Source organism: Rhizophagus irregularis, chromosome 10, assembly GCF_026210795.1.
Source record: "Rhizophagus irregularis chromosome 10, complete sequence".
Classification (NCBI taxonomy): domain Eukaryota; kingdom Fungi; phylum Glomeromycota; class Glomeromycetes; order Glomerales; family Glomeraceae; genus Rhizophagus; species Rhizophagus irregularis.
This window is the reverse complement of record NC_089438.1, coordinates 1,580,445-1,598,153: the sequence shown is the minus strand read 5'-3', so window position 1 is coordinate 1,598,153 and position 17,709 is coordinate 1,580,445. Positions and strand designations below refer to the sequence as shown.

Genomic DNA, 17,709 nt, shown 5'->3' with positions numbered 1-17,709 from the left:
ACAAATTGGGCCAATATTTCTACATTATATTAATAATTAAATAATTTTAATAATTTTGAAATTAGCTGTCCATCCAATGAAAAACGTTATTTTATAAAATTCTGTATTTCTTACATAATATGTTGATAATTACTTGCATTTTTATTACGAATGTGAAAAAATGTATTTCAATGGTAATAAATATGTATTTTTAATAAGTAATATATGATATACTAAATTCCAATAAAAAGTAAACAGGAAAAAATAATTCTATGATTGTACTTTTATAATTCTAAAGGAATATTTTCATCATACCACCAAGTTTTTAAAGTTTTATCATCACTACAACTAACAAATAAATTTTGTTTTTGATTCCAGACAGCACTATAAACCATTCCTGTATGGCCCCTCAACTTCTGTAAAACTTCACCAGTATCTTGATCCCAAATATATACGATTCCATCCTATTAAATTAATGAATTATTAAAAATAAATTCAATTGACTTAACAATATCGTCATAGCGATATGTAAATTTTAGTAATAATTTATTTATAATGATTTACCTCTGAACCTCCGGCTATTAAAGAATTATTTACAAAGCAAGCACGAATAAAATTTTTCGAAGTATTTTGATGTCCTTTTAACCTTCTTATAGGACGAGTCTAAGCATACAAATAAGTAATAAATTTTATGAATATGATTTAAATTTAACTTAAATTCATTACTTACCATTCTCACATCCCATAATCTATTAGAATTATCTTTAGAACTACTTAACAATAAAGTTCCACTAGAATTCATTTCTACAGAAGTTACTTCACCCAAATGTGAAGAAATTGTTCTTATACATAAACCTGATACAATGTCCCAAAATTTTATTGTATTATCCTTTGAGCTTTAATAGGAAAAAAGAGTGAGATGATAATAGATATAATAAATAATGATCTTTGCAATACATACCCACTAACTATCAAATTACCCAATGGATTGAATATGGTTTTGGATACTGATAACTGATGACCAGTAAACGTTTTTACCAATCGGCCAGCTGAAACATCGTAAAGTCTTATAATCTTATCATAACCTCCCGTTACAATATGATTCTTTTATTCATATATTAAAATTAAAAATGATGTTAAATTATAAATAATTACAATATTAATTTCCATTTTTAATTATACTTACATCTCCGGGATGAAACCTAACTGAATACACGTCACTCGAGTGTTCAGTAAATGAAGTTACACAAACATGTTTACTAGTGTCCCACAGCTATTTATTGTATTAGCTTATTTAATTAAACAATCATAAATTATTTATTAAATGAACAAAAAGATAATTATATAAATTCAATCATAAACCTTAATGCTTCCATCACCACTGGCACTTGATACCATTGTACCAATTTTATTTGATGAAACGTCCCAAATTCGGGATTCATGACCTTCCAAAATTCCCATTTCTTTCGAATTTTCAGTATCCCAGATTCTTAGTGTATTATCACTATAGTATATACATTCACATTATTAATAAAAATATTTTAGATAAAATTTAACATTTAAAATATATTTATTAACTTGATTTACCTTGAACCACTAACAATTTCTCTTCCTTCTTCACCAATAAATTCTACACATTTGACATTGCCATGGTGTCCAGTTAATGTTGCACGTACTGCATTTGGTATTACAAAACTGGTATAGTCTTGTAATAAGGTATTCACGCGTGGAGATACACGTGGGTGATACCGGGAGAATTCTATTTGGTAAGCAACGGCTTGCCGGAGTAGCGTGAGAAGTCGATTGGGCGGTACATATACGGAACCTTTCTCGGTGAGAAATCATTGAATGTTTCTGCTATTTTTCCACAAACACAATGAAAATACGCAAAGAAAAATTCCAACAAAATTATTAAAAATAAAATTCTCAGATTTGATTCATACCATCCTTGTCTGTATTTTCAAAATTAAGCATGTTTTGGAATTGTTCGACTAATTTCTCTCTAAAAAGATTATTGAGAAGAAAACAATTAATCAAATAATATATATAATAATATCTTAAACTATGCTTTATTCCCAATATAAAAACCTTGCTGGCCCAATTCCTTCCCAATTTTTGAATGAAGGTGCATCATGAACAGCTTTTGCAGTTAACAAATAACACATGTCTTTAAATTCATTGGAAGTTGTTTGAAGATGCTCAAGAGGTTTCAATCTTCTATTAAGAAATGTGAAAGCCTAAATATAAAAAAGTTAACTTGCTATGCATGACTTAAAAAAAACATTTAATTTTTAGTTTACCTTTTGAATCTCCTGATGTTCAATATATTCAAGGTATTGTTGTTTATACACAGCATACAAAAAACTTTTATGATTTTTTACCAAAGGTTTAGCACTCAGTTTATCAACTTCTGCCCAATCTCCATCTAACATATAAAAAAATATCCAATTATAAAAATCTGTACATCTCAGATTGCTTACCAAAACTCCTAGATTTTGACAATATCAATTGCCAAACTATATAACAAACTCGTTGAACTATATTAAAACTTTCCTGCTAGGATAGGATGAAGTTTTGGCAAGCAACCTTTAGTACGTACGATTTCAATGAAATCTAACACATCAATATTACCAAGGATCGCTTTCTTCAAGCGCTTAACTTCAACAATGCGTTCTTCTCTCTCGTGCCATTTTACATTCGCCTCATCATAAACAGTCATTTTTGATGCAGTATATCCTTCGTCCGAAAGATATTGAATTATCATACGAACTATATCCTGTTATTATTAAAAAGAGCAGCATTAATAATAATTTGCAAATTGATAAAGACTTAAAATCTTCACCTCACGTATTTTAGGATCTTCAGGATTAAAAATATCTTCAGTAGGTCTGATACACTTTAAATGCGCACCAACATGATGATGTGCTGTAGCTAAAGCAGCAAGACTTACAAGATAGTTTATAAATCAGCAAATTTTCCAAAAATAGTTTTCAGAATCAACATCAAAAATATTTACCTTTTACGTCTATTACTGTCTAACTCATCATTTTCTTCGATAGTCCTTTGGTCCAAGTTAGAGTTAGCACTTGTGTCAGACATATTTTATTATTCAAAGCCGGGTTGAAAGCTTTGAAAACAAATATGTGGTTTTTGATTTACCAATTTGTGTAACTGATCTTCAATAAATTTTTTTTTGATAATCTTATGTATTTCGGAGTACAGTAGAATAAATTTATACATACTGTGTCGATAAGCTAAAATTATGGCATTTTTTGAAACGAGTTTGTTCAACGTTCCTTCTACTTTCTGATTAATATTTATATTCCTCCCATTCTCAAATATATACATAATGTTTGATAAAAGATAGATATTTCTTCCTACCCTTATCGAAAGTGTCAAGCTTCTTATCCAAAATCAAGATATGCTCGTCTTATCACACCCCATAAAGGCATTGGTGAATGTTTCACTCAAACAATTAAAGAGGAGGAGATTATTTCCCTTTGACACAGTAACGCTGTTAATGTTATTCGATATTTCCCTACTAAAGCCTTGAATTTGCTTTTAAAGACAAGTTTAAGCGAATGTTTAATATAAAAGAGATAAAGATGGTTATGCCAAAGCCTTTCTTGGTAACATTGCGTCTGGTAGTGTTTCTGGTGCTGTTTCTTTGACTTTTGTGTACTCGCCTGATTATATTAGAATTCGTCTCTCTAACGGTGCTAAGAATGCTAAAAAAGGAGGTAAACGTCAATTTCATGGTCTCATCGATGTCTATCACAAAACACTTAAGTCAGATGGTATCATTGGTCTTTACAGAGGTACAGTATTTTTTTAATTTATAAATTCGATCTTTCGCGTTTTGGTCTATATATTTAATTCTGATTTCGTTTATATTTCGTCTATTTTTGTAATAATGTGTCAACTAGTTAATTAATTACAAATGTTATTTGATGGATTGATGAAAATTAAAAAAGTTTAGATGATATAATGCCAGATTTTAATAAAATTTTCAAAAAAAGAAAAAAAGTCAATTAAATAAATTAAATTTTATTGCATCATTGAGGAATTTTGTTGATTATGTTGTGCTAACGTTAAAACAAAATATTATATATATTATATGACTGACTATAAAGTATAAACATACCAATTTTTGACTTTTGAAAAACTATATTAATAAAATTAATAATGCACGTGATTTAAAATTAATAGTGATTGGAAATCGCAAAATTTACTGCATAACAGATAAAATCAAAGTTAACACCTTTTCATAAACAATCCGGTTATGACAGAATTAGCGACAAATTGCAATCACTTCATTTAAACTTAAAGAGTATTCAGTCCATTGTATGTTATTTGTCGCGCAATATTTGACTTATAACAACTAAAGTATGTACTATATACTGTACACACACAAAATTTTTTATTTATTTTATTAGTACTTTAATAATAACGAGTAACACGACAAATTAAGCTTATCAGCGACTAACGTATTCCGGTTCTTTGAAGGTTTTCCTATCGTTTTCGCGAGGCTTGACCGATATAGTCAGTTATTCGCAAATTTTTGATCACGATGGGTACACTCGATTCTTAGCTTTAGAAATCAGATTATTGACAAAAAAAAATTCACACAACATTGTAATATACCGTCTATCGAATATAGATTTATTGTTATTTTAAATCAAATTTAAAGTTTCATATTAAATTCTTCTAGTACTATCAGGATGGAAGTTGTACCCGGGGTACTATTCAATTTTTAAACTGAGTAAATTGTAAAAGAATCGGAGTACTTTAGACAGGACTAGTAGTCAAACTTTAGGATAATGTCGATCTAGTAATATATTACAGTTAACGGATGATTAATGATTATATAATATTTATTGTAATATCTATAAAATCTGATTAATCATTTGAGCCGAAGCCAAACGGCCCTAACATGTTGTTCCACATGAGTTAGAGTTAATTACAAAGTATTCATAAAGTATTGATGCATTAATATGCAAAACCTGTAAATCTATAAATGCTTTTGATTCTGATTCTAATATTAATTAAGTAATTATGAAGTCGAAAATCAAAGTTATAAGTTAAAATGTATAATTACATCATATATTTTGACTTTTGACTTTAGCAAATAATTAGTGCAAATCTATAGCCAAAGAGTAATCAATATTAATGTAAACTTTTTTCAAATGGTTCAAATTATAAAAATTCTTTTAATATATAAAAAAAAAATGATTTTAACTTCAAAATCTAATATCTTGCAAGCCAGCTATTACATCCTAAACTTTTTAATAATATATCTAGTATTTTTTCTACCCTTTTACCGATTTCCAAAATCAAATAGTTGAATGTCGGGGTAAGAATTGAGCTATAATCGAACTTATCCAGAACCACCAGAATAGGCCTTACCAAGGAATATTACTTGAAGTTTATCATAGCTATTGCAAAATTAAAATGAAAGGGTACATATTTTAAAGAATATTTAAAAAACAATTTAGACAATTAAAGTATAGAAAAAAACTTACCCAGCCAACACACCAGCACCAGCAATGGCACGGAGAATATTAGCACCAGCACCCTTGAACAAAGATTTTGGTCCTTCTTTAGCTATGATTTCTTTAAAGGCATGAAGCGAGGATTTATATTTTACAGCTTCGCCAGAAGTCATCATCATACGACGGCGTATAGTATCTATGGGATAACTTGCAAGACCTGCTCCAATGGTCACACTCCAACCAAGCAAGAATCTAATTTTGTACAATGTAAGTCGCAAATTTGTGAGTATTTAACGTAAAAGAGAATCAAATTAAGCTATTGCTCTAATTATTATTGGAAAAGACAATCATATTACGTCCATAAGAAGCAATCGGTTTCAATTGCTCAACATTTAATGTTCTGAATGATTTTATAAATACAAATATCTCGTATGTATGCTTAAAGACCATGAGAGTTTTGGTACTTACGATGCAAGGAGACTGTCTTTAAGTCCACCAGTAAGAACTATTGGCTTCAAAGAATCGAACATACCGAAATAAAGACCTCTATAAATTATAATGCCTATTGTCATATGATTTAGAGAAAAAATGATCAGCGTTTGATATAAATAATTGTGCATATGACTCAATGGTTTAGTACGAGTCTTATTACTTGATGAGGTGCAATGCGCATCAATCCATCAAATAAAATTTGTAATTAACTTACCGACGCATGAAATGTTGAAACCTAGATTAATACAAAAATAGACGAAATATAAGAGAGATCAGAATTAAATATATTGATAAAAAAAACCAAAAGATCGAATCTAAATGAAAAATACTATACCTCTGTAAAGACCGATGAGACCATCTGACTTAAGTGTCTTGCGATAGACATCGATAAGACCATTAAATTGACGTTCACCTCCCTTTTTAGCATTCTTAGCATCGTTAGCAAGACGAGTTCTAGCATAATCAAGCGAGTATACAAAAGTCAAAGAAACAGCACCAGCAGCACCACCAGATGCGATGTTACCGAGAAAAACTTTAGCATAGCCATCTTTATCTTTTTTATAATTAAACATTCGCTTAAACTTGTCCTTAAACGCAAAATTCAAGGCTTGAGTAGGGAAATATCGAATAACATTGGCAGTGTTACCACGCCAAAGGGAGATAAAGCCTTCTTCTTTTATTGTTCGGGTGAAACATTCACCAATGCCTTTGTAGGGTGTAGCAAGACGACCGGACTTGAGCATCTCATCTTGATTCTGGATAAGAAGCTTGACACGTTCAATTGGGGCAGCAGCCGTCTTTGAGACAGCAGCAGAAACGCCACCCATCAAAAAGTCAGCGAGGAAGGAAGAGGAAGATTTGGTAGTTTTCTTTTCGCCCGACATTATGTATATTCAAGAGTGGGGAGGAAGTAAAGATTGAATAACCGGAAAATGGCAGAAAAATATAAGATCAAAAAAAAAAAAAATTGTAAAGAATGAATGTGAAAATTTTTAATTCGCTTATCAGAATGTATACAAATTACTCAATCCGTTAATCTCCGGTTTTTGTATTATTTCGTAATCTTTTTCTGCAAATACAAAACTTTTTTGGTCCATAAAAAAAATTAGGGGAACTCGGAAATTTGCAGATTTTAGAATAAAAAATAAGTTGTGTCCTACTATTTTCCCTAATCACAGCATAAATAGAAGTAAAACTCACAAGATCGGGCATTAAGTATAACCCTTATCTAAGAAAAGATTTTTTTCATTCAAAATTTTTTTTTTTTTTTAAAAAAAAAGAGGAGAATAAAATATAAAAAAAGTATGATATTTATTTTTTATAATGTTTCTTTCCCAAGTTTATGATGATAGTATAATGTCATCCATATTATTCGGCATGAATGTGATGGTGACTTTTTAATGACTACGTACGGTATCTGACATGAAGAAACCTTGGACAGAAATTTCATTTATTTTTTGTTCTTTGCTTATTACTTTTTTTGATTTTTTTTAGGATATATCGTTAGTAACGAAATCATTTTTTTTTAAATCCTGTTAATACCCGATTGGCCATGATTTATAGATGATTTGATTGGTTAATAAGAAATTCATAAACCCGTAAGTTTCAAAATATTATAATTAAAAAAAAGAAATGAAAAAAAAACTTATTATTCGTTCAAGAAAACTTGATCAAAGAGGTCCTTGTACTCCGGAAATGGCTGCTCTTTTAACTTGCTGGGCAACTAGTTCAGTTGATTCTCCTTCCTGTGCACAAACTGTCCAAGCACTCACTGAATGTATGCGTAGAGCGGTAAAGTATAGAATCATTCAAACTTTTATAATAATCATTCCATTTATAAAAGTAAATGATAAACTTATTAATAATATTTAATCATGAAGCCAAAAAGTTCGAAACATACGAATACAATTAATTATCACCTAGCTCGTCTCGGCAAATTTTTGTAGGAAGGAACAATTGCATTTAATTACATTATCAATATGAACTTACGTTAATGTTAAATAAAATTAGTTAATCCACAAGTGAAATGTATCATATTACTAGTCCAAAAATTCATGGTTTATTCTTCAGTTTGGATAATGATGTCAAGGATTGATACAAGAAATCGTGAATACCGACAAATCCAAGTTTATAAAGTACATTCAAAAAATGAACTCTATAATCGTTAAATGATATTTGTAACCCGCCCGCCTGAAATAAATTTATTTAAATAAAAAGCATAAAAATACAAATATCATTACTTAATTTACTCACTGTTGATATATCTTTCAGCGAAAATTGTGTTGCGGGTAAAGTGAGCCGCCTTTTAATATTTGGAGTCGATTCCTCTAAATCCTGTTTTTAAAAAAATTATTTTCTAAATATAAAAAAATACATTATTTACAATTTAAATTGATACCTGAATACAAGATTTAGATAATGCGGCAAAAGATGGTAAATGAGTTAGTGAATAACAAGATGTCCAATCTTCATTACATGTCTCTTGCAATTTTCGAATAATATCGCTTTAATTAAACAATTAAATAAAACGCGTTAAAATAGCAAATAAATAAATAGAATAGAATAATCGAATAAAAAACTCACTCATCTAACTGAAATCCTTTTGAATTCTTATCAGTCTTATTAAAAGGACGATTCCTCCATAAACAATTACATATATCCATAACAAACGAATTAAAGTAATTTATATAGCTACGGCAATGAAGTGACACATTTTGTTGCGGATTCTTATCAAATGCTTCCTTATATCTACAATTAAAATTTTTATTGAGGAAATATGAAATGATCATTATCGTTTCAATAAAATGAACGCTTACTGTAAAATAATTCCACAAATTCTAGACAAACTCATTCCTGAAGATGAAAAGAACGCACGATAGACTATTGATGATGAAGGAATAACAACTCTGTTCCAATTGTAGTTCATTTGTAAATTCGCTATGGCTTCAAAGGCAGAAAAAATTGCGTGCTGCACTTCTAAATCATCATTTGTGCTCTAAATGAAACACCAAATGACATCAATTTAGAACTAAATTTAACTACTGGATTTCAAATTCAAAAATTTTTACCTCAAGAGAAATAATTGAGACCTGATTAACATGATGAATAAACCCTTGAATTGTTCTAGAATAATCTCCTTTAATTGAGAGATTTAAAAACGAATTCTCACTCAATAAAAATAAAGATGACATTAATATTTAAAGGCTTTCATTATTTAAATAAAAAATAAATAGAATATTTCTCACGATTTTTCGATTTCATTGTTATTTTCGCCGAAATTATTTTCTTGAAATAAAATCCAATGCGTAAATAGATCTGTATAACAACGTATCAATCTAGCCTAATGCAAATGTTAATGCAAATGTTGAGATACTTATTAAAAATTATATTTATTATATGCAGAATATATGATGAAATGAAATACCTTCCAACTTGATGATAATTTTTCATGCAGATTTTGTAATGGTGTAAAAAATTTCTCTGATAACTCTAAAGTAAGAAACCATAAAGAAAAATATGTAAATTAAGGAGGAAAAAAAAAATTATAGTATTGTTACTAGATAACCGACGTTCAAAAGGTTCGGGTCTTAAAAACGATAATAATTTAAATATTGCTTCTTGGTGTTCTATTCCGTCCCATGTTTGAATATATTTTACTAAAAATTCCTGTATAACGGGAAGCAGCTCCTAATAAATTAATGATATTTAAATTTTATAGTTTAAATGAATAAAAAGTAAGACTAAAAAAATTGAAAACCTTCATGAATTCCGTTAATGCAACAAGTTTCATCAATAAGCTATTAAGTCGTGCTTTTGTTTCAGCAGTATTATCATTCCAATATACTAATTCCATAAGGCATTGCTCAAGCCAATAACTAATCCTCGCAATAGTAACTTCTATAATAACATATTAAATTAGTAAAAAAATTCTACATAATTAACATTTTTACTTATTTTGCTAATTGATTTACGAACTTTCGGGGTTACACACAACGATATGTTGCAGCATTCGATTTTCCAGCACAGAAGCCAATTGACTCGGTAAATCGATTTTATCAATGCTGGAAGCAAGTGACTCAATATTCATAATTTCTTCCAAAGTTATTGAATTCTAATAAGTAGTTAAATCTTGTTAATATATAAGACTGAAAAAATCGAAACGATTGAAAAGAAAATAAACATTTCTTACTCGAGTCGCATTGAAAGTACATGCTTTTGGAATCTCCACATGATCTAATTTTCTCCGTTTTGCCTTTAATTAGACTTAAATTAATTAAAAATTCCTCAAATAAATAGTTTCATTATCATACCGTTGGTTTAAAACTCGACGATCTTGTTATAGGATTATTCATTATATTGTAATTCCATTTTCTTTGAATTTGATTAAATAATTGAAACCACTCAACATCGGGACACTAAAATAAATATGTTGATGAGCTAAATAGTTACAAGGAATCATATCTATCAAACTTTTATACCTTGAATGTAGCATTTTTTATAGGTGGAATGCGAATTGTTACTAAATTCGGAAAGAAATCTTTATAAAGGGTTAGTAATCCAAGAAGATGCGGTTCAGGTCCAAACCTGGTTCGAAGATCAATTCTATTAAAGAAATTATACTCATCAATTAGCTTTTAATTAAAAAAGAAGGTCCACGTAACGAAGAATACAAAAAAATTCGAAAATTACAATTTACGTATTCTGTAAGGTTTTACGTGTTCACGTCGTGTCATTAAATATAAAATATGACAGAGAAATGGCCTTTATAAAATAATTAAACTTATTAGAATAAGTTGATTCTTACGTGAATAGAAATAACTAAATTTTTACCTTAAAGTATCATACTCCATATAATGGAATATTACACCATAGAACTTTATCAATTGCGAATGATCTTCAATTACATTATAAACTATTATAATCCAACGGAGTAAAAGAGCCTTTAAATGAAATGCCAAATTATTATTTGATAGACACAAGTTATCATTTGATTTATCTTAAAAATACCTGAACATTGTAATTTAAACCTTTATTTCCGAGATTACTCAAAACTTTTATTATAAGAAAATTAGGTACGTTGGCACGCGGCAAAAGAATTTTTACGAGCCTTTTAATATCAACACATTCTGATATCATTTACCCATTTTTTTAAAATATATATATATATATATAATTAAATGAGAATTTGCTTGTTAATAACAATATTTTATGAAATATAAGCTCACCAAGTTTTCCAACAAATAAAATATTCAAGACTGCAGCTAGTTGCGATACTTCAAGACCATTTTCTGAAACCAGTTTAACTAATTCAACAATTTGATTTTTCACATTTTTTTTAACGTCTTTAACGCTTGCGTCTAAATTTTATTATTTATATATTTGTTCATAGTTTTTATGTAGCAAGAATAAAAGAATATAAAATATTAATAAACAGGATGCGTGTAATAAAAAAAATTCTTGGTCTGATAACATACTTTGAGCTATGTATTGTATCTTTTCATTGATAAGCATTTCGACATTTGTTCTTTCCGAGTGCGGGATTTGAATTTCTCGTTCATTTTTTTCGCGACTTGCGTCAAGCATGGCGTTGATATCAAAATAAGACGACGACGCGTCAAATTATAAAATTTCTGGAGAACTTATATTTATATCTTCTTGTGTAACCAATTTGGTCTGTAAACAAAAATATAATCAAACTAGTTTATATTATCAGTTATGGTATTGCTAAATATCACCAGCACCAGTGGTGGATTTATGATGTAATGCCGGTCAGTGTTTTATTAAATTTTAATTCAGGCCAAAAGTGCATATTAATGCTGGTATGGTGACAATCACCGCTGGTGAGCTTTAGCAATTTTCTTATATTACAACTAATTTTAACTCGGGGTAATTTAACCTGGATGATTTAAATTTTATATTTTATAATTTTGCCCAAATTTTCAAAAAAAATGTAAATTGTGGTCACAATCAAAAATAAGAAACATTGTCAAAAATGTAAGAAAACTTGGTCATTATGCTCTATAATGTCCAAATAAATAAAATCTATATAAAATGAAATGAATAATAACACAAACAATTTATTTTTTTTTAAAAAAAAAATGATTGATGTAAAATATAAATTTTATATTTGCTTAATAACATTTATCATATTAATTTATTTGTTTCAAAGATTGATAGTAAATTTATTAAAGAAATTATTAAAAAAAAAGTGCTTTTACTATTAAATACAATAAATTGACACATTTAACAATGTCCTACGTTCGTTTTTTACCAATTATTGTTGTAATGCAAATAATATAAAGTAACAATAAGTTTTATATATAACAAAACTAAATAATCAATTCATGTACAAGCTATATTTTCAACGGGCATTTTCCGTAATCTTTCCTCTTCTTCCTCCTTTAATTTCCTCTCTTCTTCCTCTATAAGTTTTTTAGCATTTTCTGCTTCTTCCATTAACCAGCACTTGGATGAAATTTTACATACTTGACATTCATCTTTGACATGTAATTGAACAGCGATACTTTTAAATATTGTATCTACGATCTCGGCACGTAAAAGTAAGGAATGTTTGCCACCTTCAATCAAAGATAATTTACAATCAGGCATATTATCTTCCATCCATTTTACTGCAGAAACTGGGATTCTTTCATCTTTTGTGCCGTGAAAGACATGCACAGGATGATTAATATCAGTATATGAAAATCCAAATGAATGACGTCGCTCAAAACACATAAGCAAATCATTATTAGCACCAGATAGATTTTCAGCAAAAGATGCTTTAAGAATTGCAAGCCCCAATTGTTGTTTTTTCTCAAGGCTTGACATTGGAGAAGCTAAAGCCCCAGAATTTCGTTGATGTGGCGGCTTAGTAGAATACGGTTGTCTTCCATGAATCATTTGTTGTAAAGAGATGCCTGCAGTGTTGGTGAACTTCATAACAGGTGTAGGAACAAAACGAAGCCATTTAAAATTATTGGCAACCGTTGTACTCACCCATGGGCATACAAGATATATAGTTCCTTGTAATTTTTCAGGTATCTTCATAGCACAAGCAAGTGCATATGGAGCACCAGCACTGTGTGCCATGATAAAAAATTTGTTTATATTAAGCATTTCACAAAGCTCTTTAATCACATCTTTTTTTTAAAATGAAAAAAAAAAATCAAAAAATTAGTCAGATTAAATAAAGGTAAATAAAACTTTTAAATTCACTTTTATAATTTTTGTAAAAAGTGTACCTGGCCATTTCAATACTTGTTGTTCCTCTACCTTAACATCATCTGAAAGTCCAACACCTGGTCGATCAGGACATATCAATCTTAACCCATAACTTGAGGCAAGATCATCAAAGAAAGCTATAAAATACCTTACACAACCCATTCCTAAAAAAACAAAAACCGGAAATCCATTTCTATCTCCCACTTCAGAAAAACTAACAACTCTTCCGTTTTTTAATCTAACACGCTGAGTTAAACGCGGCGCAGCTAAGAAAACTTTAATATCCAAAGAATTATCATCATCTGTAGTCTCATTAGAGGATAAAGAAGTTGTTGATGGTGATTGAATGCCAGATGTTGTATTAATGCTTGAAGTTGACGGAGAGGAGGTAGCAGAAGATGATTCTGATGCATAATCTTGGGAAAGGGTAATTGATGGTAATAATGGTGGAATTTGTGGCGGATCATCAGAGGATAACGAACGTAGAGTTGGTGTAGAAGGAGGTCGTGGTATTGAATTCGAACGAGGTATTAAATCGCCAGCTGTACTATGAATTAATGAAGCACGTGGAGTATTTGAAGAAGATTTTGGTAGTGGAAGAGCAGATTTGGGTCTTTGATTTGATTTTAATTTTTTTGTAGTAGATTTTTGTTTAGATGAATTATTATCTATAAGTGTTGATTTCGATGATGAAGTTAAATTTGATAGTGAACGTCGAATTGTATTCGAGACTCTACCACTTTTGGATGATGTTGCAGAATCTACTTTATTGTCTAAATCAAAATCCATTTCTAATTCGTATATATTGAATAAGGTGAATAAATAGGTGGTGTGTATATATGATACAAATTATTAAAACTACAAAAAATATATATATATACTATGTATTTATAAATAAAGTTGATGTTATGAACGGAGAATGTATAATCGTATCAATAATTGAACGTACCATAACATTGAATCCTTGTAAAGGAATAGAAAATAAGTATATAGTAATTAAAAAAAAAATGATGAAACTTTGCAAAAAAATTATATAACTTTATTAAATAATAATGCGAAAAATAATAAATTTTATTAACCCTTAAAAATACTATTAAAATGTGTTATAATACAATGAGAGGAAACGATCTAAAAAGAAAAAAAATTAAAGAGTGTATAGGCAAGCGATGAAGGAATCGTCAATATACAATATTAGTATTACAAGAAAAAAAAATAAATAAATAATGAAGTAAATAATAATGAAAAAGAGAATATATATTTTTTTTTGTTTAAATTGATATACTACTATTACACGATACACGTAGATTATAGTAGTAACAAACATCCAGAGAGAACCAATCGTTCACGTAGGAAATACACACTGAATAAGTAACAAATTTGTCCTTCATTAAAAAATATCGTCATCTAACAGATGCTCGACCCCTTTTTTTAAATGTCTCGCCATTTCGCTAAAAAAAAATTTTTTTAAAAAACAACCGATATTTATGTATAAGTTTCTTACAATTTATTTTTTTTAAAAAAAATTAAATAACGATGATCCCAATCGAGAATCAAAGCTGTGGTCACACTAGACCAACAAATAAGACCAATCATATAGAGGATTCAAAGACAAAACGCGTAACGGAAATTTTGATAATTTAAGCTTAGTTTTATACAATGCTATTATTCGTATACTTGATTTACTTGATCTACTCAATTGATTTAGATCGTAATAGAATAAAGTAATTTCCGAATTAACTAAGATATAATGAGTAAATAATGACTGATTATAATTTTCCTGTAAATTTACCTGTAATAATTTATTTCAACAATAAGTATTTCTATATTGGTAAAATATAATTGTAATAATGGGATCCTTAATAAATTTAACCAATTTTAAAGAATTCTTAAAAATTCTAGAATATATAATTTTTTGGACGATTTTTAACGCTCACCGGGGGTGAAATTCACGGGGTGAATTTCATCATCATATCATGTAACTACGATTTTTTTTTCATTTTTTTCATTTGAATAAAAAAATTTAATAACTATTCATAAACATAATAAATATAATTTTTTTTTTTACATAAACACTCACTAGATTTTATTAATTATTAATATACAACAAACGTATATGATATATATACAATAAGTTACATATTATTTTAAAACAAATTCAGCTTAACGAACATACTCTCTTATCCAGTTACACCCTAGCCCCATTGGAACGCTAAATGTAATAAAAATTTTTGATTTATTGTTTTCATAATCCATTATACCAAAAGTTAACAAAATAAATAATTAAGGTAATTATATCTATTAAGAAGAATTGACAGAAATAGAAAATTTAAGAGGAATCAAATTTAAACAAAATCATCAAGAACAATATAATCAAGAACAATTAACGAAATAATCAGAAAGAGATTAATGAAAAGATGGATGATCATAAAAAAAAAGAAGGTAGCGTTCCCAAATTAAACAAAAAATGAAACAGGACGAAAAGGAAACGAAATATCACTCACCTTGTAAATTTAAATTCTCGGTCGATTTCCTCGTTTGAACATTCCTAAAAAAAAAAGAAAGAGAAGGGAACGTTAGTGACGTTCCCAAGTCAATAAAAAACGAAAAAAGAAATGAAAAAAAATGAAACGCCGCCTACTTGTAAACCAGAATACAGGTCAATTTCCAGAGTCTTTCAGCCATTCCTAAAAAAATAGAAAGAGAAGTGACGTTCCCAAGTCAAGAAAAAACAAAAAATGAAAAAGAAACGAAATGTCACTTACCTTGCAAAACTAAAAATACAGGTTGATTTCCAGAGCCGTTCGTCTATTCTAAAAAATAGGGAAAGAAAAGGAAATGTTAATAATGTTTCAATCGAAGAGGAAAACAAAAAAAGAGCAGAAAAAGAAGTGAAATGGCATTTACCTTGCAAAATGCAATCCCTAAAAAAAAAATAAAAAATAAATACATTCATTACGCGATAATGTAAAATGATGCCAATCACGAGGTGTACCAAATGAAATACCCAGTGAATATCACCCCTAGTGAATTTTTTTAAATTAAACTCCGGTGACCGTCAAATAAATCCTTTTTTATAATAGTTTAATATATGTACATAAACTAGACCTTTTACATTAAAAAACAAATAATTATATGTATTATAGTCATCCAGCCTGACATGTTAAATAATAGATATAAATTTTTTTTTAATGTTATTTGGATCCGGTCACACCGCTATTTAAATATGATTGTCCATACGTGAAATTGAAATCTATTATTGAACCTGTTCACATTATTCCATGTTTCGGTAAAACAAATGAATATTTTGTAAATTATTTAAATTATTTTATTTTTTAAATATAATTCGTCTATTTTTTGATATTAGTTAAATGAAAAAAAAAGAATTTTAAAACTTAATTTAAAAAAAATAGTCAAATAGTTATTATTTTTTATTTATTATAATTTGTTTTAAACGTAAAAAAAAATCTGAAAATGTGCGTAAATCATAGTGCATTAAACTAGGCTAAATGATCTCTTAGTTTCAAATTTTAGTTGATCATTGTCAGTACGTTGTTTGGCAATGATCCATTGCAATGTGAATTTCCCATAAATGATGAAAATACATTAGACTTAACTAAATACAGTTTAGTTAAACTATTACTATCCGCTTTCCGAAGAAAGGTGAAAATAAACTATCCTAGTTACAAAAAATGATTTTTTTAATGCATTGTTTTATGCCAATGATGATAATCTCATTACGATACTTTTAAAAATCTAAAAAAAACCTCACATCCGGATTGAATTTCTTTTTATTTCGCTGGAACTATAAGATTTTTGGCCGAAATCATAGTCTGTTTAAAGTTGAAATTCATGATCTTTTTCAGCCATAATCTTCACATGAAAATATTCAAGTTTCATCTGGATTGAATCGCTATAGCAGTTGACCTGGCCCACATATCCAATTTTTGGAAAGAAACACTTGAAAATCTGCATTTTTTCATTTTTTAGCCTCATTATCGTTATTATCATTATAAGCAGTTTGACATGTTAAACTTAATGCCATGTTTAGTTAATCTATTACTATCCGCTTTTACTATCTAAAATTGTCCTAGCTACAAAAAATAAAACTAAACTATATTAATAATGATACGATTGAGTATCTTAACATATTGAATTTTACAATGATTTTTAATGCATTGTTTGCATTGTTTACGCAAATGATAATCTCATTACGATACTTTTAAAAATCCCAAAAAAAAACATCTCACATCCGGATTGAATTCTTTTTATTTCGCTGGAACTATAAGATTTTTGGCCGAAATCATAGTCTGTTTAAAGTTGAAATTCATGATCTCTTTCAGTCATAATCTTCACATGAAAATATTCAAGTTTCATCACTAGCAGTTGACCTGGCCTGCATATCCAATTTTTGGAAAGAAACACTTGAAAATCTGCATTTTTTCATTTTTAGCTTCATTATCGTTATCATTATAAGTAGTTTGATATGTTGAACTTAATGCCATTTTTCAAAGTTCCTGACCAAGTT

At 28.6% G+C, this 17,709-nt stretch overlaps 5 protein-coding genes across 5 annotated transcripts; 1 reads left to right on the top strand and 4 right to left on the bottom strand.

Annotated features, from left to right (window-relative positions):
- Window positions 1-63: 63 nt before the first annotated feature.
- On the bottom strand, window positions 64-3,078 carry OCT59_001848 (uncharacterized protein; the record flags this gene model as incomplete). Its single annotated transcript, XM_066144119.1, has 14 exons — window positions 64-443; window positions 544-642; window positions 710-875; window positions 941-1,083; window positions 1,166-1,252; window positions 1,342-1,483; window positions 1,567-1,674; window positions 1,800-1,836; window positions 1,923-1,981; window positions 2,068-2,216; window positions 2,280-2,404; window positions 2,611-2,755; window positions 2,822-2,924; window positions 2,996-3,078. The coding sequence occupies 14 exons, from the start codon at window positions 3,076-3,078 to the stop codon at window positions 264-266; spliced, it is 1,626 nt and encodes a 541-aa protein (XP_065995316.1). The 3' UTR covers window positions 64-263.
- Window positions 3,079-4,819: 1,741 nt separating this feature from the next.
- On the bottom strand, window positions 4,820-7,004 carry OCT59_001847 (ADP/ATP carrier protein aac3). Its single transcript, XM_025327619.2, has 5 exons — window positions 6,298-7,004; window positions 6,178-6,198; window positions 5,940-6,033; window positions 5,502-5,723; window positions 4,820-5,414 (listed from the first exon to the last, which is right to left on the bottom strand). Exons 1-5 carry the CDS (start codon window positions 6,845-6,847, stop codon window positions 5,357-5,359), a joined length of 945 nt encoding a protein of 314 aa, XP_025170429.1. The 5' UTR covers window positions 6,848-7,004; the 3' UTR covers window positions 4,820-5,356.
- Window positions 7,005-7,023: 19 nt separating this feature from the next.
- On the top strand, window positions 7,024-8,211 carry OCT59_001846 (uncharacterized protein). Its single transcript, XM_066144118.1, has 3 exons — window positions 7,024-7,265; window positions 7,527-7,754; window positions 7,844-8,211. The coding sequence occupies exons 2-3, from the start codon at window positions 7,596-7,598 to the stop codon at window positions 7,907-7,909; spliced, it is 225 nt and encodes a 74-aa protein (XP_065995315.1). The 5' UTR covers window positions 7,024-7,265; window positions 7,527-7,595; the 3' UTR covers window positions 7,910-8,211.
- OCT59_001845 (uncharacterized protein) lies at window positions 8,000-11,574 on the bottom strand. Its single transcript, XM_066144116.1, has 19 exons — window positions 11,438-11,574; window positions 11,189-11,320; window positions 10,971-11,089; window positions 10,794-10,903; window positions 10,653-10,724; window positions 10,442-10,565; window positions 10,274-10,378; window positions 10,153-10,215; window positions 9,939-10,074; window positions 9,721-9,860; window positions 9,533-9,650; window positions 9,388-9,452; window positions 9,209-9,303; window positions 9,032-9,131; window positions 8,780-8,958; window positions 8,547-8,711; window positions 8,362-8,467; window positions 8,217-8,297; window positions 8,000-8,153 (listed from the first exon to the last, which is right to left on the bottom strand). Exons 1-19 carry the CDS (start codon window positions 11,544-11,546, stop codon window positions 8,016-8,018), a joined length of 2,157 nt encoding a protein of 718 aa, XP_065995314.1. The 5' UTR covers window positions 11,547-11,574; the 3' UTR covers window positions 8,000-8,015.
- A 547-nt stretch (window positions 11,575-12,121) lies between these two features.
- OCT59_001844 (uncharacterized protein) lies at window positions 12,122-14,719 on the bottom strand. Its single transcript, XM_025311564.2, has 2 exons — window positions 13,205-14,719; window positions 12,122-13,102 (listed from the first exon to the last, which is right to left on the bottom strand). The coding sequence occupies exons 1-2, from the start codon at window positions 13,971-13,973 to the stop codon at window positions 12,306-12,308; spliced, it is 1,566 nt and encodes a 521-aa protein (XP_025170432.1). The 5' UTR covers window positions 13,974-14,719; the 3' UTR covers window positions 12,122-12,305.
- Between the last annotated feature and the right edge of the window lie 2,990 nt (window positions 14,720-17,709).